Genomic DNA, 21,234 nt, shown 5'->3' on the forward strand with positions numbered 1-21,234 from the left:
TTAACAACAGGCAGTTAAAAGCCCATAATATAAATATGTTTATTCCTGACAGGATCTTTACAATTCAATCGATTTAGTCATTACTTTCTGTCCGTCCGTCCCACCATCGAAAAAAAGACGTTTCACTTTGCTTTAAAATTTAAAATGGTTTCATTATAAATGCTTGTTGGGCTCTTAATAATTTCTGCGTATTTTTATGATATTTCAAGCTGGTCACACTGTTTTGACACTTAAGCAACACTGTTAGTGGCAACACTGTTGTTTTTGTTTCGAAGTGAACGGACGCGTGAGCGGACCTGAAAAGTTTTTGGGATAATATTTTGTTTTCAAACTAACGGGCTGAAAAGAAAACAAACGAAAAGCGGCTAAGCACACATCCGCTCACAATAAATAACGCCGCTATATAGGCGAATGTGTTAATAATTGAACGGTGGCCGAGACTTGAAACACAGGCTAAATAAGATACGATAAAAGTGATAAAAATGAAATTGTTTGGAACAGCAACAGTTGCTTTGTTCGCATTGCTGGCCATTGGCAATGTAGTAGCTGCCGATGAACACAAGGAGGATGAGGAGGGGGTGAGTGTGGCAATTGTTGTTGCGATATTATAACATTTAACGCTTTTCATTATATGTATATGCCAATGTGGCCTTAGTGGCAGCTAAGTGACTAAGTTGTGAAACTATTTGGTAACAAAATAGGTTTTTGGAAGAGGTTAAAACTGTTAATTTTGCGATTTATTTACAGTTATATACATATTATCAACACAAAAAAGCTTCGCTTTGCTTCTTAACACAGACACAAAAATTCATTTATTTACCGTTTCAATTACACTCTCCCCACACACACACACACACACACACACACTTCTACATACATCAAACATATACGCAAACAAACAATAGACCCTATTTCGCCATATTAATTTAGTTTCATTGGCTTTGATTAGTAGACTACATTAAAATAGACAAAAGGAAACTAATCAAATGGGCAAAATGTCTGTCTTTGACTTTGTATTTGTCTATTTTGCGTCGCCATTTCCATTTGTTTCCTTGTCAGAGGCAATCAGCTGATTGCCATTTACTGTTTTACCTATACCCTTTCCATTTCGTTGTATATTCACTTTGACTAGAAGTTTAACACAATTAGAAATTTGTTGGAAAGTTATTTAAACATCAGAATTACATTTAGCATTCTTTAATTGCTGTTATGTTCATAAGTATATGTACATGTATGTTAAAGGGTATAAATACTTCGACCAAATGGTTGTTAAACCCGGCATTCTATTTGCCTTATCAATTTGACCGATAGCAGTTCAATTGATACTCTTCTCTCTCACACTTCTTTCTCCGTCTGCACTTTTATTTATATTTTTTAATGCTTGTCGGCTAAGAGTTAATTATAGTCATTTATTCAAGATTATTTTGATTAGAAGGTTTTCCTTTGTGTGTTTTTATATACTCTGGACTTTTGCGAAATTGCGTTGTACATTTTGAACATACAGCAAAACGAAAATCAATTTAAATTTTAAAATCATGTCTTTAGGCTCTAAATTTTGTTTAAAATTCTTTTAAAAATTTCATTTTAAATATGAAATTAAGTGATGTCGAATATAAACTCAAATGCTGACTAATTCACCTTTAAATGAGAATAATATAATGAACAGAAATATCTATGACAAATTGAAAGCGTCATCTAAACGCGTACAAATTCACACACAGAGAATATGAGAGAAAGAGAGAGATAGAGACAGAAAAGGAAGCAAAACCTGTACAGATTTTCAATTGAAGATTAACTATTCAATGAGTCAGTGCCTTTCAAAGAGCTCAGAATACATATATTTCATTTTAAATAAATTAAATTTTCTGTTTCTGATGCCATTCCCAAACCCAACTCCTCCCCCAACCACCACTTAGTAATATGCTAGATTAATGACTGGGCAACCAGGCGCAACGGCCGAGAAAGGGGGAGAGCGAGAGAGAGAGAGAGATTTAGCACAAGGACGAGAGAAAAAGAAGGGTAAAAGGCCCCCCCAAAATTGCCGCACATCTGGCGGACACTCCAGCAACGTCATCAATATCAATTAAATTGGCTGCAGGCAACACAAAAATAAATAACTACACAAACATACGACATACATCAAAAATATATATATGTACATATATATATGTATATGTATTTGCCTACACCTTTGTACATATGTATGTACATATATTTATATGGATATCAAGTGAAATAATTGAATGTTATGCAAAAAGAGAAGAGTTGTTGGGAGTAAAACATTTTGAATTAAATATAGGAGAAATATATACAATTTTAATTGAAAGCATGTTAGCAGTCGAAAAAAAATATGGAATTTTCATACAAACATATTTTAAAACACATTCGACCATTATATACCTCTTATAAAAGGAAAGCAAAACGAAAAGTGCCAACTAACTGTCTATTATTAAGTTAACATTAAGTATTTTAATGAACACCTGTAAATTTATAAACTCTACTTAATTAAAAACTCTAATTACATGCATGTCTATGTGTATAAAAAAACCTTTAAGACTGAAAGCATGTTGGAAACTATTTTCATTTATAAGTTTATGTTTTTTTAAGAGACAAACATTTAATCGTGTTTTTTTTTAAGAATTTGAAACTTCTTAGCAGTTTTAAAAGGATAAGTTTTGTGCTTCTTTAACATTTTAATGGATATTATATATCTTTCGTGTTGTTTTAGCTAGTGGGTATAAAATACAACAAAATAAAAATAAGTCCGACTCTAAAATGCGATTTATGCAAGTAAAACAAACACAAAACAAATGACGAAAAATGCATGCAAAATACTATTTACATAAATGAATAATATTGCGGAACTATACTAAAAAACATTCCTACATATATGTATGTAGACATGTACATGTATGTATAACATGTATGTACATACATATGTATGGATGGGTGTTTCTGTGTATATATCATCATCCAAATATCCATATTCATTCAGTCATGTCGGAGACAAGCTTCACATAAAACTTGCTTCTTTAAAAATGGCAAACTACTTTTTTCCCCTTTTGTCTTCTCTGACAATTCAGAATCATGGGAAGTAGTCGTCGTCGTCGACGGTTTATGACTGTCATTTAGGAAATCAAATTCGAAGTGATTCAGAAAAACAAAAGCTCTATCTCTGACTCTGGCTTTGGCTTTAGATTTGGCTCCCTTCGTTGCCAGCAAATTGTGTTAAAAGCAAAATTCTTTCGCTTCGCTTATGCAAATTAGTCTTTGAATTTTTTTTTTTTGCTGACTCGCTCATTGGCTCATTCATTCATTCATTCATCGAAGGCAAATCCAAGTCAATCGGTTTAGTATAATTTTTTCTTTGTAGATGATTTGCCGGCTAATAGAAAACGTCTATGGAAATTACGCTATTGAAAGCCACTAAATGGCCAAGACGCAAAGGGAGGCAAACCCTTCAGAGTTGCCAAGGCATCCCACTTCCCTCCGTCCATACTCCTTACCCGTCTAACAATCCTAAATTCAAATAGACAAAGCACAAATTAGCACCCAAGGGACAAGGGACTATTGAAGGCAAAGTTTATAATGAGCTTGGAAATCGAATCGATGTGGGCCGATAGGTGGGTTGAGGTGTGTGTGTGTGTGTGTGTATGATTGGAAATTTGAGCAAGTTAGTGCCAACCGAAGGCAAGGAAATGCAGGCGAAAGGCATCCCAGAGGGGGGTGAATTGAAATTACCCTGGTTAAAACTATTCATGGCTTGTGTGGGGTAGGGGGTTTAAATGAAAATTGTCATGGTTACACGAAGGTGTATATAACAATGAACCAACCAATTTCATATCTTCGAAGCGTGCTGAGAATATTTGTGCAAAGAAGGAAAAAAGAGGAATCAAGACATACAAGTTTCAAAATGGAAATTGAAGCTGTCGCATAAATGAAACATTGAAAACATATTGTATGGATATACACATGCATATCTCGAAATTTATCTATAACTTTGTTGCTCCTTTACAGAATATTTGATTTTTAACAAGTCATTTAAATAATCTAAAACGTGCCGGATTCTAAACCTTCAATTAACTCATCCTCGTTGTGTCTCTGAAAATAACTTTACCAATTATTATTACAGATTTGTGTATGAATAATATATTCTATTTTTGCACCTGAAGTAAGCGAAAACACTTCTGATTGAAATTTAGGCAGTTGACTACATTAAATTTCCAAGAATTGCAAATTTAATTAACATTTACTCAAAGTGGGATTAAAATCTTATATGGAGGTCGGCATATATGTACATACGCTTACATTTATATAAACAAAAGCCTTTATTACTCATATTTCATCAAAAAATCTCATTAAAATATGTAGGTTAAGTGAGATATTTCTCATAACATATAGAATATTCTTTAGAAATACGAAGTTATTCTAGGAAATTTATTGTTGGAATTAACGATATTAATGTGGGCATCACAATAAGGGCATATGAACTTCGACGCAGCCAAAAATAAGTTTCTTCTTGTTTCTATTGTTCAATTAGTCAATTCATTTTTCAGTTATCTCTATTTCATTTAACTATTTCAAGTATTTTTAAATGAACTCCTAAGTTTATTTCCAAGAACCAAGTTAATGACAACTAAAGAAGATTAAAATGTATCAACTTTAATGACAAATGATTACGAGTCGTTAATACAGGTTCTTCAAATTAATCGAGAAGCCATTAATTACTCGTCCCAAACATAGTATACTTGTTAAGAACTAGTAAAGTGTATATGAAAATTAATAATTTTTGGGCTCATTAGATTCTATTCTTATAATTTCTATTCAACATCTCATAAATGGTTCATTTTCCATCTCAATTTCTATAATTTCATAAGCCGCACTAACTTGATTTGAGCTAATTAACACCAGAATTGTTCAATTTTGTGGTCTATTGAAGAGTTTGTCTATTTGGAGTAAGCAGTGTTAAGTTGGTCAACAAACAAAGTAACCACACATGTGGTTTAACTATCTATGCAAGTGCTCTCTTTCTAAGCCCCCTTTCTCTTTATTTATTCTTGGCTCAAAGTGGTTACTAACACACATGTGTAACGCAAAGGGGACTAGCATTAGCCAACTACTTGGCCTTGAATATTATTATTATTATTATAAAGAAGACCTGAGGTGGTCTTTGGGGTCTGTTTGCACAACCTCCAAGTATGCGATGATCTCCAGGCAAGGCGTTGCCTACTATACTAAATCTTTAGATATACCGGTTTTCACACTTTAAATTTATTTTATGACAGAGGTTTTTATTTTTTGGAAGCGATGAAATAATTTCAACATGTCGTTAAAAAGCCGCATGAAAATTCAGCTTCGCATCACTGGGTTGACTGATTTTTACCACAATCTTTTTTGATGGCAACTGCCGTAGGAGAGGAACTGCATTTATTTAACCAACGCACTGGCAATCGGCTTTAATTAAACTTTAATTAAAAACAACACAAGCCAAATTGCCAATTTGCAATTTTTGGCCATGGTTCTGATACTGATGATGCTGATGCCGGGTGCTACTGCTCGCTCACTACTCGTTGATGTTTACGTTGATTCAATTAAACTTTGTTTTTTTCCAACACTCTGAATCCGACGCCAACGTCGATGCCAACGTCGTTGATGCCAATATATGTACGTATTTACACTGTGGAAAAAATAAACGTCAAAGAATGTTTACCAGGAACGTTCCTGGAGTAAAACGTTAAAATTCAATTGAATTAGAAATTTATGACGTTTTTCCAAAATGAAATTCCTAAAGTTACCTTAAGCCCAAGATGCGTGCCTTTCGACAACCAAAAGAAGCGAAAGAACAGACAGGAAAAAAGAAAAGAAGCTTTTCACCTTTCTTTGCCGCCAGTGCAGACAAGTCGAGTTAAGTCTTAACCCGACTGATGATTGTTCCATAAAGAGTCGGTGGGTTTTTGGGTGGTTGATGATGGGTGAGTTGAGTTGCCAGGACAACAAATAACCGAGCCAAACTTAAAACCCATCATCATCATCATCATCGTCGTCGTCATGTTTTCGTATGGCTTGCATTTTGTTGTTTAAAATACCATAAAGTTTAATTGAAAAACAAGCCAAAGTTGAAATTCTACCACCTTATTTCTCTACTCCACCCACAATTCGACAACAACGAGCAACAACAAAACATAATCAGCTCTCATCTCCAAGTGTCATCATCATCGTCATCGTCATCCTCATCATCGTTGTCGTTGCCGTTGCCGTTGTCGTCGTCTGCAATGACGCAACATCACAGCAAGAGCAACAAACAAGTGAACCGCTGTCAAAAGTTTTTATGCATTTTTCGGCTTTTTGTCACGAGGCAGCAGCAGCAACAGCAGCAGCAGCAGCCAAGCTAGACAATGACGATGAGGAGTAGGATGAACGATCAAAACGTCAACAAGCTGCCAGTTTCGCCAGTCTGCCCCCCAGTTGCTCCACACCATTCCACTCTGTCAGTTGCATTGCAATGGCGTGTTTTACTTCTTTTTTGTTTTGTGGCCTTCTTCTCCTCAATTATTCAGCAAATCCGTCTGCGTTTTTCAGCTCATCATTTATCGATGAATTTTGTTGCAACACTCAATAGGGAGCACAACTCGAACTATTCCAAACTGTTCGATACATTTTGCTTTCGATGGTTAATTGGTTTTTGTGGCTCAGTCAAGCATTTCACTTCATTTTGACCCCCCCACCTCCAGCCAAATCCCATCTCATCTCATTTTATCGTTACTCTGCGCTGCTGCGGTAAACCACTTCCAATGCAGTTGCAATTATAGTGAGCTAATTAGGCCCTTGACTTGGCTAAAATGAGAAATGGTTAGAGGCAAAATCCTTTTTAAATGGGTTAAACCACTTAACTACGAAACCAAAGCTAATGGAGGTAAAAGGATGTCAACATCAGTTTGAGGTCACACATCATATGTGTAAAACCATTAAATTCTAAGCCTAATAAGTTAACTTGCCTTAAACCAGCCCACGGGTATATAGAAACTGTCATAATTGTCATTTGATAAATGTGTTTTGGAAAATGCTGTTATATGTTCAAATAAGTATTCTAAACAGCAAAAATATTTGGTTTAAAAGGTTCAGAGTTTTATTTATGAAAACAAAATTGTAATTCTTTGGAAGTCGGTGAAGATTGAATTTTTGCTCTTTTGAAGTGAAGTTGCCTAACAAAATATTCTGCTTCTTCATCAATTTTTGGTGGTGGTATAGAACCGCTTACGTTTACGAACCACATATGCTATCCACACACATACATACGCACAGGCACACTCACACCCACACCTACTATGCCCATATGATGGCTTGTCTGCACACTAACCCCACAAATCAATCAAAAATATGTCCAAGAAACAAAAACAACAAACAACTTTTCCCTCTTCTTTGTGTGTATCCTTATATGTGTTTTGCTTTTTTGTTTTTGTCTTTTCTCACATACACACAACCACACACAAACTGAAACACAACCCACACCGTATAGACCACAGCGACAGCGGAAGAAGCACCAGTGAGTGAACCGCCCATTAAGCTGGTCCATGTGCTCCAACCCGGCGAACGGGAATATCTATCACCCAACTTGATTGGTGTCCAAAATATAGCCATGACTTTTCTGCCTTTATCGATGAACTTTATCAACATAATCGACGCCTATCGCGAGATTGTGAATGGCGTTAGCTATGAGATATTGCTAAATGCTGTCGATACCAAGGCCAAGGATCCAAAAGAAGCGGATATTATATGCAGATTGGTTGTACTCGAAAAGCCATGGATGCGCACCCAATGGGGTGATAAATATCGTGAATTGGTCAATTCAAATTGTACGGCGGACAGCACGGAGAATCGAACAATTGATGATGATGAGCGGTCGAAGGTGTTGAATGAGAAATATGTGAGTAATAGCATCTTTAATCGTGGGCAACGCAATGAGTTAAGCGACCAAGAAATGGCCCGTCTGGAAGCGCAAATTTTAACAGGAATCGGTTCTTCTTCGGCATCGGGTTCAAATAGCAAGCGAAAGGTCAGCAAGGTCAACAGCGGGAGTCGATCTGAAGCCACTAATGAGCAGACCGCAACCAGCAGCACAACGGCAATTAGCATTGATGATAATGAGGAAGTGACAACCGTTGTTGCTCAAATCAAAGAAGAGATTGCTACGACAACGGAGGAGCCAGAGCAGGAGCAGGACGTGGATGCCACAGCCACAACGCCAGCCGCTGAGCTCAATGATAATGAGAAACGTTGGCTTGATGGGTTCCTATCGGTGGGAGCGTATAATTTCGAAAAATCCTTAGAAGAGCAGCGTGCGCCGGAGAAGAAAGAGGAGGGCCAGATGCCCACATAATCATTATTATCATCATCATCATCTTTATCGTCCTTACCATAAACATATACACACACATACACACACACACAGCCATTCTCAAATACTCTCTCCTCCCCTCTTTGTGACTATCTTATTGTATATACTCGTAAATGTGAAGAACAATAAAAAAACGAACAAAAATGTTATTTAATTGAATTTATTTAAGCTTGCCTTTTCACCTGACGCAAAATGGGGGAGGATAATGTGAGAGCTGTGGATGGGTGTGTCGGGGCGGGGGGATAAGATAACTCTTATTCCACCTTAATAATCAAATGAGTTGCCGCTTTCAAATTACGGCCGCAATCTGTTTAACCTCGGGAGGAGTGTCTTCCCCATCTCTGTTTTTTACACGCACACAAACCAAAACACCTGTCCTTTCCACCATAATTCTTCAGGGGAGACAGCCAAGTACCCAGTATATATGTATGTATATGTGTATATAGATAAATAAATATATATATAAGAGGTTAAGTGGGTGTGGATGTGTGTGTGTGTGCGCCTTTGGTGTAGTGTTGTTGCTGCCGCTGCTGCTGCTGCTGATGAGTGTGAAGCAAGTGTTCTCATTATCCTTCTGCTCTACTTTTCACAGCGGTTTGACTCTTGTAATGTGTTAAGATATGCACAGTGGGACATTTGGTTATTTAAGCATAGTGGCCAGTGTGCGGTTTGTCCAGTCTGTGGGGCTTTCACAACAATTCAAATGGATTACGAAAACCACCTTTGCATTAAGCACCCAGCACAAGTTGTAGCTCGACTAGAACTAACAAGTAACCAACATAGTAGATCCTTTTAAATATTGAATCAAAGGTTGAAAAACTTCTATCAGATTTCCATGAAATTTCGAGAAGATTATCTTTAACAATGGTGCATTACTTATTAAGTTCTGCATAGATATAGATTGAGATACAGTTTACATAATAACTTCTTGAAACTAAGCTTCTTTTTGTTCTAGAAGCTCTTCTATTCTATTTCAATCATCATAATCATGGAATTAATACATAAAATTTATAAATAACTAAATAAAATAACAAACTTCTAGACTGGCAAGTATTGTATAATGAAGTTCAAATGGACTCCATAGGGATTTTTACCATGACATTTCAAAGTTACCGATTTTCTTTGTCAGTTTCTAAATGTTGCGGAAAGTGTAAAATTTTAGACATTTGAAATATATGGGGTCATTTGAGATTTTGCTACTATCATCTACTTGAACGCACGTGTGTTCACAGTACATTGAGCAAAAGCAGTCAATAGAGTTAAATTTTTAAGTAATTGAAATGAAATAGAAGAGTAGCAATATAGTTGTTGTTGTTGTTGTTGGTAATGTTGATTTTGTTGTTAACGTTGTTGTTCTGTTTATTCTGATTGTTGTTTTTCAACGTCAACTGTCAACATACATATTGAAATGCATTTTCCGGTCCATTGGTCAACACTACTCGGCGCCATCCACCCATTGACCGACTGGGTGACACCATGTCGTGTCCCACATCGCATCAGATTCTCCCGCAGGGCTATGTTCGAACATCATTTACGGAATTTAATTCTTATTGAAATATACATTTGAATTAACAGTCCGGGGCAAAGAGAGAGTGGGATTGGGTGTAGGAGTGAATGGCTGAGGCTTGAAAGGAGCTTAATGAATTCATGTTTTTTCGGCCTGGCTCCAGCTCCAGCTTCGAATTTCATTTTTCCTTTTTGTTTTTTGCTTTTAATTATACACACGTCGTAGCCATTACATTTCATTTCGTATTGTTGTCGTTGCACCTGGTCTTTGGGCCCACGTACACGAGCCTCGTCCGGATTGCTACGATTGGAATGGGCTGTCAATTACATGCCAGCAGCAGGAACCATTTAGGCTCCAAGCATCATCGATATCCAACAAGAATCCTCCGACCATGGCAGAGCGCACAGCACAGGAATGAATATCCAGGCCGAAATGTTTGGTTTAATTGGTTTTTGTGTTCTCGGCATTGAATGGTTTATGTTCTGTGTACCGCATGTCTACCAAATGTTATTCTTGTTATGTGGAAGGGAATTTGGTATTGGCCGCTTTCTTTAGTGCAATTTTTTCCTTTTGGGTTTTGTGCTGTGTATGGGCTGAAATGGCCGTGTGTGTCAATTTCGTGGTAATGTAAACTCTGACATGTCTCTGTTTCATTTGCATTTATATGTAATTTATGTGCCTTCTGCATGGAATTGCTTGGAATGATTTTGGATTGGATTGATGTGGGATGTGACGACAAGAACAGCTGCCGCAGCCGCTGAAACTGCCGCTGCCATTGCCATTGCCATTGCCAATGTTGCTGTTGCTCCTGCTGTTGCTACAACATGGTATCTCGCCTTGTAATGGATAACTGTATTCATTTGCCTAATTAGCTAAAGATTAACTGACTTTAAGGAACCGAAACATAGACATGAAATAGGAAAAAACTGTGTACCATTTTGTCAGACGCATCTACATTAAAAGTGAATTAGAAACAACTTAGTCATTCTGTTGAAAAACTGAATAATATTTTCTTGCTTTAAAGCCCTTTCTAATTAGTTTTTGACTCAAATGATCTGGAAAGTCCAACCGTTTCTGTGCTCAAACTTGGCGTTTAAATTCCTTTACAAATTTAAAGGAAATATTCCGTGCATACAAATTAAAATGAAATATTCCTTGCATAAAATCCATTTAGGTGAAACATTGCTACATTCATTTAATTGGAATGTGGACTAATAGTCCCTGAAATAAGTGTGGAATACAGGGATACACAAAAACTGTTCCCTGGACGAACCCTTTTACAATCCTTGTTAATAAATACATATATTTAGAAAACCTTTTTTCTAGCCTCTTACCATAAATATGATTGTTATTTTTGAGTTCAAAAAACTCCCAAGCTAGTCAAAACTATGTTTAAGACGGCTTGATGTCAATAAATCTTACTAATTTATAAAGTTTTTAATCAAAGGCAACACAAAATAAGTAGGCGAATTTGCTAAATCAACTGATACTTTCGAATTCCATTCAATTTTGTTTATTACTTACGTTCGATTCAATTCCCATTCGGGATTTACTTTATTCTATTTATACGGCCACAGCTCATTAATAGATTTTACACCTCAATATTTGCACAGTTAGTATATTATTTATTCTTTAATTTGGGGTATTCTTATTTAAATACCCTTTTGAATCGTAGAGGGAAACATGAAGCCATCTGCAATGTTGACACGCTTGCGTCAGTTTTGGACTGTGGCAACTTGGTTGCGACAGGAAGCAGTGACAGCTGCCGGTATGATGGTGATACAACGTCGTGAGTTACAAAGGCGCAGCCTACGGAAAGCCGATCATCAGCTGAAGGATGCCTATGAGAATGAAGTGGGTCAAATGGGTGTCGATTGGCAAGGAAACTTGCGACGAGTGCGCCTACTCGATGACTATGTAGTGCCCATCGAATGCAGTCTCTGAAATGAAATGAATAAAACTAAAGCGAGTTCGGAGGAGTAATCCAAATTTTTACAGTGTTTTCAAGAATTTAAGCTGTCTAATATTGGGTATATTGATGAGTAGTATGTTCTCTCAATAGAATAAAATTGTGATTAAAGTTATTTGTTTGCTCTTCTTTTATTACATCACCTGTCCTAGTCCAAGCCATTTAAAAGTCGTTTTTAATAAAGATGTTTTTAGTATTAAACAATGCTCACTTGACTCTGTTTTTGACTACTTTTTGTTAATTAATAATTTTGTTTAATTTTTCCAGGCATCCCGCAATAAGCGTCAACACAATGAGATTCCTGTGGGTGACAGGAAACCATACAGTGAGAAACAGGCCGAGGCTCAGCTGCAGCATACCCTGGACAAGTTAACCGCTGGCGAAGGTCCACATTACAAGTAATGTTTCTCTGTTGGAATTCCCTTAATTTTTTTATTAAACATATTCTTTTTTTACAGAATTGTGAAAGTTTATTCGGCCACTCGTCAAGTTATATCTGGAACATTGACCCGCATAGATGCCGATCTGATTGATGGCAATGAGGAGCAGCATCGTTGCATTGTGGAAATCTGGGCACAGCCTTGGTTAGACCGAGGACACGAGATCACCTTCAAGTGCCGCAATCAGCCAATTGTGCTTGCCCGTCATAGTCGATCAGTTGAATGGGCCGAAAAGAAGACTGGACACAAGAAGCACAATCATCATTCGCTGGACAAGGTGGAGCATTTATTCCATAAATTCCAAATTAAATTCGAACGCCGATATGTGAACAGTGTGGAGCGTCAGATGCGCTTACGGATTTTCCGTCAGAATTTGCGTATAATTGAGCAATTAAATGCCAATGAGATGGGAAGTGCTAAATATGGTATTACCGAATTCGCTGATTTGACTAGTACAGAGTACAAAGAACGTACCGGACTCTGGCAACGCAGTGAGGGACAGCCAACTGGAGGTCAGAAGGCTATAGTGCCATCATATCCAGGCGGTGAATTGCCCAAGGAATTCGATTGGCGCAAAAAAGGCGCTGTGAGCTCTGTGAAAAATCAAGGATCATGTGGTTCTTGTTGGGCATTCAGTACTATTGGCAATATTGAAGGCTTGAATGCTGTGAAAACCGGTCAATTAAAGCAGTTTTCAGAACAAGAACTATTGGATTGTGATACCAAAGATAGTGCCTGCAATGGTGGTCTAATGGATAATGCATACAAGTACGAATAATATCTCTGGGATACCTAAATCATATTAAAAACCGTTCTAATAACTATTTTTCTTACAGAGCCATTCAAGAAATCGGCGGCTTGGAATATGAATCAGAATATCCCTATGAGGCCAAGAAGCAGCAATGTCATTTTAATAAAACTCTTGCCCATGTCCAGGTCTCTGGTTTTGTGGATTTACCCAAGAACAATGAGACAGCAATGCAAGAGTGGCTAATCGCCAATGGACCCATCTCAATCGGTACGAGCAATCATTTACAAACTCTTATTAAAAATTAATAAATGTATTATTTTTGTTTAGGTATTAATGCCAATGCCATGCAATTTTATCGCGGCGGTGTTTCACATCCATGGAAAGTTCTCTGTCAAAAATCGAACCTTGATCATGGTGTACTAATCGTTGGCTACGGCGTCTCTGATTATCCAAATTTCCATAAAACTTTGCCATATTGGATTGTGAAGAATTCCTGGGGTCCTCGTTGGGGCGAACAGGGCTATTATCGTGTCTATCGTGGAGACAATACTTGCGGTGTCAGCGAAATGGCCAGTTCTGCTATTTTGGCCTAGAGATATACTCAACCACGTCTCTCCCTGAACAAAAAAAAAAAAAAGAAAAAACCAATACATATATATATATAAATATACATAAAACATTTATATATCTAGGTTAATTTTTTCAAACAAAAGTTCTTGCAGACTTTTTGCATTTTCTGTGTATAATGTTTTTCTGTAGTTTCGTTTCGTTTCGTTTCTTTTTGACAAATCTTTGAACTTTTGTTCTGTGATTATCATATAATATAACCATAATTTTGTGTCAGTTTTGTAATCTCCTCAATACATAATATCTAATATAATATAACGAAAAACAGCTTAAAGAAAATTGTAATAAATTTAAATTTACAGAACAAACTTTACGTTTTGTTCCTCAATTGTTCAATATTTAGAACGTGAACTAGAACAACTTATTGATTAATTAATCGGCTATCAGTATTTACTTTTGTTTCGAAGTTTTGTTTCCTAATTGTGCCAACCCATTTTTTAATTGCCTTGAGACAACTCTTTCCATGCAGCAACAAGTTGGTCGACTGCAATTTTCCGTTCTGTTTTGATTTCGAATTCCAATATGCTAATTAGATTTAGACCAGGGACGATGCCTGTCGCTAAATGAAGAAGCCCCACAATCTTTTTGCTAGTTTGCTGGAATAGCGGAACAATGGTTTCAGTATCCGATTGAATGTTCTATGCGCAACATGGCCATGGATGACTATGTCGATGACAGTAAGTGGAAATCAAAAAAGGGTATAGAAGTTGGGCAACTCCAAACTAATTGCATTGAAACCTAGTGAGCAGCGTCGGTGTGGGCGTAACAACAGCCCGCATTGAGAATCATCATTATCAGCAGCATGGTCAACACCATCAGCAAGGACAAGGACACCATCAGCAGGGACAAAGTCAATATAGTGCTGGAGCAGTCAAGGTTGGTGGTTGGCGCTATGAGGATGCCAGTCGTTATATTGGCGAATGGAATCAACTTGGTCAAAAACATGGCATTGGTCATTTGCAACTAGCCGATGGCACACGATTCGATGGCCAATTTCAAGAGGGTCTCAGTCAGGGTTTGGGCTGCCTTTGGTTTCCAGATGGTGCCAAGTAAGTGATGCCAAATTGTTTCCTTCTTCAAGAGCATTATTATTACATTTCTCTCTCTCTGTTTTTCAGATACGAGGGTGAATTTCATCAAGGCTGGTTCCATGGCCATGGAATCTTTTGGCGTGCCGATGGCATGAAATATGAAGGAGAATTTCGTGGTGGCAAAATCTGGGGCTTGGGTCTATTAACCTTCCCTGATGGCTTTCATGGATTTCCCAGGAATGAGGGCTTCTTTCAGGATTGCCGTTTTATGCGCAAACGTCGCTGTCCCGAGGTGGTGCAACGTGCCCAAAAAATGCGCCCTAATGGCTCGATCTCAGTGTGAACACCCCTATTAAGATATAAATAAATTCCGTTTTTTGTGCGCTCCGTGCAAAACGTTTTCGCCATATAACTCGACTATTTTTAGATAACTACAGGGAAGGATATCATCCGTCTCTGAAATCCTGGACAGGTCCCAAACTTTTGTCGCGATAAACATAAACATGTAAACTTGTATCGTTAATTTTTTTTTCCTTTGGTTTGATTCAATTATTATATTTTAGAAGAAAATTTGAAAACAATTAACTAAATTGTGAGACGGTTAAGTTAAAATTGCAACATCTTCAATGTTTTTGTTTTTAGATAAAAATTACTACGGTCAAATTTACTTTTCCGAGTTTCCAGTTCTGCTGATAAATTTAACTTTAATATTTTGTTGAGTTCTCAAGACTATTCCATATTCGAAAATGATATCCTCAAAGCGAGTTACGGGCAAAATGCGGAAATTCTTAAGGATGGAAGCCAAAAGTACTTTTATCTCCAATATGGCAAACTTTTGACCAATGCAATTCCTTTGCCCGGCACTAAAGGGCACGAAGGCGAATGGATGACGATTTACTGTGTTCTCGGGCAGGAATCTTTCAGGCCGATACTCATTTGGTTGGGGAAAATGTCGTGGATCACGCATAATATCATAGATATGTATATTTATTTGTGTATCCTTGGGCATTATCAAACCATTGACCACAGTCTCCTCAGTGCACAAGCGCCCGATAAATGGTACGGAGGGAAACATGCGTAATGACTCTTTGATGACACATTCCAAGTAGACCAACTCATTGAAATCAAAGACACTGAGATCATCAATATCGTCTCCTGCCAATTGTTGCAATTCCTCAAAGCAACGCTCTTGTACGTCCTCGTGAATGGACAGCATCAGAAGGGTAAATATCAGGCAAGTAGATGTGGTATCATAGCCCTCAAACATGAACGTATTGACCTCATCACAAATGCCCTGATGATCGATTTGGCCATTTTCCTCAGCCGCCAACAACGTGTCCAACATTGCGTAACGCTTCTTTCGGCCATAGTCATCTGATCCGTGACGCTGTTGTTGCTTAAACTCCTGACGCCTACGCTTTATGATGTTCTGCGAAAAGTCATGGGCTATTTTCAAATTTTTAACATGTTTCCCATATTCGCCGAAAAGGTAAAAATACAACCAAAAATAAAATAATGGATTGCAAAGACGCTGAACGATAACCGATTCCAGAGCATGAATCGCATCACGATATTGTTTACCCTCAGCCAGATCATCGAGATTAACACCCAAAGCAGTCTCTGAAAAATTTTCAGCAATTTAGTGTTCATTCAACTATAAAATTTTGAATATCTCACTCACCACAAATGTTGTTCAGGGTAAAACTAGGAATAAGCTGATTAAGCTCCAATTCCGTGTCAATCTTTTCATTAAGTATGTGGACAAGTTTCTTACACTCCTCTCTGCAAGTTTTTTCGAATAAGTATTTTCTGAATAATAACTATTTAAAGTTTCAAGAGAAATGCAGGCAATACGGAACTAATAAATTAATTGACTTGGATTTTCAAAGTTTCGACTGCATTTCCCATTGACTATTGCTAAAACCACAAACTTGAATATTATCAGGAACGATTGCAGAACATTGAAATGAAAAGCCGGTGTCAATGCTTTGCGTCTTGAATGCCATTTTTGATCTAAAAGATTATTAATATTGTTTTAAGAACTATCAACTTAATGATCTTGGGTGAGCTTCTCACCGACCTGTACTAATCAGCAAACCCTCGCCCAAAAAAGGCCAAAGCAACTCGTATATAACATTCTTTGTTATCAGTTTTGGACTCTGAAATATTTCCTCAGCCTCCTCGGCTCTTATCACATTGTACATGGGAGCCATTAAAAAGTAAAAGAAATAATTCATTTGCTTAAGCCGGGCCCGGGCCGATGCATTCCGTACATAGTTAAATACACCCGATGGTGTATTCTGGAGTATATCGAAATTATTTCCAAATGGTGTCGTGCCCGGTATGACCACGACTTTACTTTCCAAAGGGCTACCATCGACCGGGCGTACACGCTTACAAAGGCAGAGAATATAATATTTTCGATTAAGAATCTTGAATAGCCGCCACACAGCTATCAATAGCACAACCGTCGCCAGGCATATAACAAACATCATGCGAATATAGTCACGGTTGAGCATCCACTGATCCGGGAAAAACAAATTTCAATATTGTTAGAGCAGAGAGATGTTGCTGGCTTATCGGTTTTTACGAGGTTTACTCTTGGAGTTTGAGCAAAACGAAATCAATCACTGCTCATATACCGGAAAATTATATGAAAATGACTAAAATTGATGGAGATAAAGAAGAAAAAAAGTAAACAGAACTTAAAAATTTGTGCATAATATATTGATTTACAAAAACTGATGTTAACAATAGTTGCATATTAATTGTCCATGGCTAGTCGCCACCATTCGGTGCACCAATTAGAAACCAGGCGTTTCTGGCCTTAACCGCCACATTTCTAACCAAACGCTTGGGATCATCCAAAGCAGCGGCCATGGCCAGAGTGACATCTACTTTGTGAGGCAATAGAACGAATGTCGGATACTTTGTAATGTCATACAATAACTGGAGGGCAGCTATGCGCACTTGCTGGATATATGTGAAAGCAAAAATCATTAGAAACTTATCAGTATTAACGTTTTTAACTAGGACCTACCATAGTATTCTGTTCTTTTTTCTTTGACAGCTCCAGGCAAATGGGTATCAAGTTATTTAAATGTCCTTGGAAATATGCATCCTGCTGTTGCACAAATTTCTCACAAATACCCAAAGCTATGCACAAAGACTTTGCATCGTTGGGCTCTTCCAGACTTTTGAAGAGCAGTGGTCCCAATTTCTCAATATTGAGTTTAATCACCGCCATCGGAGTGGCCTTGAGCACATAGATAAATGCCTTCAAATGCTGCACACAATAATTGGCCAGTTTATTGCCCATTTTACCCATTATGGTATGAAAGAATTTCTGTTTATACAGAAATTTTACAACTGGCAAATCCAATTCGGGAAACTCTGCGGCTAAAATATCAAATGCCACTGCAGCAGCAGTACTTAAGGTTGGATGCTTGAGAAGATCTGAAAGCTAAGAGAAAAAAGAAAAATTAATAAAATTAAATTTAAAAAGTTTAACTAAATACTTACATCGCCAACAACTTCACCTGCTTCTTCAAATCCAGCCACAACTAGACCTTTGGCAATCCATGCCGATATCTCTACTGCTTTCCCATCACCCTCTTTGATTGCATTTTTTAGCTGTACAAGAACCTTTTTGACTTTGCCACGATTTTCTGGCGTATTGTCCATTTTGTTAACCAAACTGCATAGTAGATGATGGGCAATCACTCGTAGCTTTTCATTATCAGAGCTCAGGGATAGTTTTGTAAGATCGTTTAGCAAACGCTCAAAATGATCATCCAAACTGATGTCTTGATGAAGATAACCCAATAGACCTTTAGCTACATACAAATCAGCCGAAAGATGCAGTTGAAGGTCGGGCAAATATTCACTTACAATGGCACTTTGTTCCGATAGGGGTAACTGTTGCATGATGCGACTCAAAGCTCCGGAAATCTGCTCCAACGATTCACTGGGCATGCTATCAGTCTCAGTTTTCTGGGCCAGTTCAATAAGTTTGTGGAGCAAATTTGATTGCTGCTGCAGATCAACAATGAAATGCTGATCCTCTTGGGTTAGTAAAGTATTTAAGGCCTCCAATGCTAATTGTCGGACAGCGGGCTCTAATTGTTCGGTAGTGAAAAGTTGCTGCATCAGTAGATCCAAAATGCGTTGAGTGAATGCCAATTGAGGAATTAATGGCAATAGATTAGCGTAAATTTTACGCTTTATAAAATTGGAGAAAATACCAAAGTTTCGTATGCTAATGTCGATGAAATTTGCCTGCAGTTCAACAGGCTGTAGGGCTCCCAATCGCTGTGTGATTTGTGTAAAGTCTAAATCCAAAATCGGATGGCTAATTAATTGTACGAACGCCTTATAGACCAATGCTCGCTGGGATTCGGTTAAAATTGGAACACTTTCACTCAACACATTCAGCGATGCCTTTTGTAATTCCAAGTCTTCCTTCTTGGCATCAAAGTCTTCACGTTCGACTAAACGCAATGCGGCTATAACATCGTCCTGCAGCCGACTGACCACAGATGAATCCAATTTAATTAGGTCCTCATTTAAAGCTGATATTTTATAGATTTGGGTAACAATTCGATAGATTTGAATGCGCTGCTCTGGCAGTGAGGTTTGCAAATCAATAGATTCCAACTTAATAAGGAATGTATTTAGGATCTTTGTTGCTGCAAACGGTGCATCACTGGCCACACAAACCAAGGCCAGAGAAGTGGCCGGATGAAAGAGTCTCTGATTAACATCACTTAAATGGGTTAGAATTACTCCCAAAATTGTGCTCTGATAGCTATGACTAATGTCTGGAACATTAGCAGCACGTTGAAGCAGGGCTTTTAAGGCCTGAAGACTGGCTTTCACTATTTCCTCCTTATCGCTACCAGGAAATGTTTCTGCTTTAACAGCCTGCCAGATCTGCTCAAAATGCGGCTCCAGCACGGATGGAGGAAATTTAACGGCTGCTTGGTGCTATAAATGTGAATTTCAATCAGTTAATTGAAATTAGATTTTATTGTATTAAGATGTACGTACCAGCAGTTCTAGGGAATCCAGTTTGGCAACCAATAAATCACTTTCTAACTTCTCCAAGGCCAAAGCCACCACCCATTCTGCAAACTCATTGTTGGCCACCAAGCATTTTGTTAATTTAGCTGCCAGCTCATCGCGCGTAATGGCCTCGGGATCCTGTTTGCTGGGATTGAAATCAATGGGAAAATAGCAGGCAAAGATTTCAAACATTTCTTCAGCTAAGTGCAATAATGGATATGTTGATATAAAATCGGGCATAAAGCTAAATATAATGTCCAGATTACGAGGATCGCGTTCACCATCAATGGAATTGATTAGGCCATAGACAAAATCACCAGCCATTGACTGCAGTTCTGCCAGATAGAGAATTAAAGGATTAGATCTTTTAAATTACTTTCAAGCAATGATTTCTTACCTGGCTTAAAATTCTCCGTCAGGTACTTGAATGTATTGAAGAGCTTTGTGCGATCCCCACGGGTCTGTGACTGGCAGGTTGTATATTGGAAGAACTCCTGTAGTATATCAACAACACACTTTCGAGGTAAATGCTTCATATGGACCATGGCCTGGATGCCATCAATTATAGCCGGCATTACATTGTGATGATCCCTTAGGCGATCCGTATAGAATCTTGTCAAAAACTCTAATTGCTCAGCGCTAAGCAGATCCTGAGGCAGAGCGCCTAGGACGGCAGATAAAAGATTTGTTCCACCCACACGTTCCGCCATATCGGGTGATATTAAGGCAAATCCCAACTCCTCGGCCAGTAGTGCTATATCATAAGCTCCCGCTGACAAGTCTATAACAATAAAAACGCAATTAGCAGGGAAACTCATTCAAATAAAGACAACCTTACCCTTGGCAATTTCTTTGGCCGCCTTTTGAAGTTTGGCATCGCTCTTTAGAGCCTTTTCCAGGCTGGCACGTGTGGGCGTTGGCGCTGTCATTATTAGGCGGGCAAAATGGGCTGTGGTAGCCGTCGCTTGCGTGATTGTGCTATATATAAACCCCCAAAAATATTATTAAGCACGTTAAGCCGAATTATTTGCACCCGATAACACAAAAGATTAAACGACGAGTTGCTTCCAAAATACCAAAAACGCATCGTTCCGTGAAATACCAAATACCATTAATACAAAAGCGAAAATCATAATCAAAACAAAATCGCAAAATTTCTGTCAGGACAACAGAGGAAAAAACAAGAGCACAATAAAAGGACAACAAACAAAAAAGAGATGAATGAAAAACTATACTACTCTTTAAAAATGTTGCAATTGAGAGTTATACTTAGTTTTCAATTCAATCTTTTAATAGGTTTTCACTTGTTAACAATTCCCAATACTTGTATGCAAAAAACACAGTAAAACAATTTCATTTATATTCAGTATTTTTAATTTAAAAAATTAACGAAAATCCTGTCTACTGCATCAGCTGTGTCAGGTATAAATACCTGGGCACATTGAATATA

At 37.8% G+C, this 21,234-nt stretch overlaps 5 protein-coding genes across 6 annotated transcripts; 3 read left to right on the top strand and 2 right to left on the bottom strand.

Moving 5' to 3' along the window:
- Window positions 1-242: 242 nt before the first annotated feature.
- On the top strand, window positions 243-13,997 carry CtsF (Cathepsin F). Of its 2 annotated transcripts, XM_068300872.1 has the most exons (6): window positions 243-578; window positions 7,517-7,924; window positions 12,139-12,269; window positions 12,330-13,079; window positions 13,148-13,329; window positions 13,390-13,997. In XM_068300872.1, the coding sequence occupies exons 1-6, from the start codon at window positions 483-485 to the stop codon at window positions 13,653-13,655; spliced, it is 1,833 nt and encodes a 610-aa protein (XP_068156973.1). In that variant the 5' UTR covers window positions 243-482; the 3' UTR covers window positions 13,656-13,997. The 2 variants fall into 2 exon arrangements, with proteins under 2 accessions (XP_068156973.1, XP_068156974.1); XM_068300873.1 differs by lacking the exon at window positions 7,517-7,924 and having other exon boundaries at window positions 245-578.
- Window positions 11,328-11,986, top strand: LOC137585388 (uncharacterized). Its single transcript, XM_068301147.1, has 2 exons — window positions 11,328-11,514; window positions 11,578-11,986. The coding sequence occupies exon 2, from the start codon at window positions 11,586-11,588 to the stop codon at window positions 11,844-11,846; it is 261 nt and encodes an 86-aa protein (XP_068157248.1). The 5' UTR covers window positions 11,328-11,514; window positions 11,578-11,585; the 3' UTR covers window positions 11,847-11,986.
- LOC137585197 (probable cytochrome P450 4ac1) lies at window positions 13,195-17,225 on the bottom strand. The gene is made up of 5 exons (XM_068300876.1): window positions 16,801-17,225; window positions 16,652-16,733; window positions 16,402-16,502; window positions 14,084-16,340; window positions 13,195-13,679 (listed from the first exon to the last, which is right to left on the bottom strand). The coding sequence occupies exons 1-4, from the start codon at window positions 17,213-17,215 to the stop codon at window positions 15,385-15,387; spliced, it is 1,554 nt and encodes a 517-aa protein (XP_068156977.1). The 5' UTR covers window positions 17,216-17,225; the 3' UTR covers window positions 13,195-13,679; window positions 14,084-15,384.
- Window positions 14,239-15,132, top strand: rtp (retinophilin). The gene is made up of 3 exons (XM_068300877.1): window positions 14,239-14,366; window positions 14,432-14,738; window positions 14,808-15,132. The coding sequence occupies exons 1-3, from the start codon at window positions 14,330-14,332 to the stop codon at window positions 15,061-15,063; spliced, it is 600 nt and encodes a 199-aa protein (XP_068156978.1). The 5' UTR covers window positions 14,239-14,329; the 3' UTR covers window positions 15,064-15,132.
- Window positions 17,226-17,425: 200 nt separating the features above from the next.
- On the bottom strand, window positions 17,426-20,844 carry Mms19 (MMS19 nucleotide excision repair protein). The gene is made up of 6 exons (XM_068300870.1): window positions 20,623-20,844; window positions 20,182-20,565; window positions 19,770-20,119; window positions 18,243-19,706; window positions 17,761-18,183; window positions 17,426-17,693 (listed from the first exon to the last, which is right to left on the bottom strand). The coding sequence occupies exons 1-6, from the start codon at window positions 20,711-20,713 to the stop codon at window positions 17,499-17,501; spliced, it is 2,907 nt and encodes a 968-aa protein (XP_068156971.1). The 5' UTR covers window positions 20,714-20,844; the 3' UTR covers window positions 17,426-17,498.
- Window positions 20,845-21,234: the final 390 nt, after the last annotated feature.

This window comes from Drosophila tropicalis, unplaced genomic scaffold (genome assembly GCF_018151085.1).
Source record: "Drosophila tropicalis isolate 14030-0801.00 unplaced genomic scaffold, ASM1815108v1 contig_878, whole genome shotgun sequence".
Classification (NCBI taxonomy): domain Eukaryota; kingdom Metazoa; phylum Arthropoda; class Insecta; order Diptera; family Drosophilidae; genus Drosophila; species Drosophila tropicalis.

Excerpts from the sequence above, each read along its gene's own strand:
- CtsF (XM_068300872.1), top strand. The coding sequence starts at position 483 with ATGAAATTGTTTGGAACAGCAACAGTTGCTTTGTTCGCATTGCTGGCC. Across the intron at positions 579-7,516 it reads ACAAGGAGGATGAGGAGGGG|ACCACAGCGACAGCGGAAGA; the intron begins GTGAGTGTGGCA and ends CACACCGTATAG. Across the intron at positions 13,080-13,147 it reads CTAATGGATAATGCATACAA|AGCCATTCAAGAAATCGGCG; the intron begins GTACGAATAATA and ends TTTTTCTTACAG.
- LOC137585388 (XM_068301147.1), top strand. The coding sequence starts at position 11,586 with ATGAAGCCATCTGCAATGTTGACACGCTTGCGTCAGTTTTGGACTGTG.
- rtp (XM_068300877.1), top strand. The coding sequence starts at position 14,330 with ATGCGCAACATGGCCATGGATGACTATGTCGATGACA. Across the intron at positions 14,367-14,431 it reads GGATGACTATGTCGATGACA|TGAGCAGCGTCGGTGTGGGC; the intron begins GTAAGTGGAAAT and ends ATTGAAACCTAG. Across the intron at positions 14,739-14,807 it reads TGGTTTCCAGATGGTGCCAA|ATACGAGGGTGAATTTCATC; the intron begins GTAAGTGATGCC and ends TCTGTTTTTCAG.
- LOC137585197 (XM_068300876.1), bottom strand. The coding sequence starts at position 17,215 with ATGATGTTTGTTATATGCCTGGCGACGGTTGTGCTATTGATAGCTGTG. Across the intron at positions 16,734-16,800 it reads GGGTTTGCTGATTAGTACAG|ATCAAAAATGGCATTCAAGA; the intron begins GTCGGTGAGAAG and ends ATAATCTTTTAG. Across the intron at positions 16,341-16,401 it reads TACCCTGAACAACATTTGTG|AGACTGCTTTGGGTGTTAAT; the intron begins GTGAGTGAGATA and ends AAAATTTTTCAG.
- Mms19 (XM_068300870.1), bottom strand. The coding sequence starts at position 20,713 with ATGACAGCGCCAACGCCCACACGTGCCAGCCTGGAAAAGGCTCTAAAG. Across the intron at positions 18,184-18,242 it reads CAGGTGAAGTTGTTGGCGAT|CTTTCAGATCTTCTCAAGCA; the intron begins GTAAGTATTTAG and ends TTTTTCTCTTAG. Across the intron at positions 17,694-17,760 it reads AAAAAGAACAGAATACTATG|CAAGTGCGCATAGCTGCCCT; the intron begins GTAGGTCCTAGT and ends ACATATATCCAG.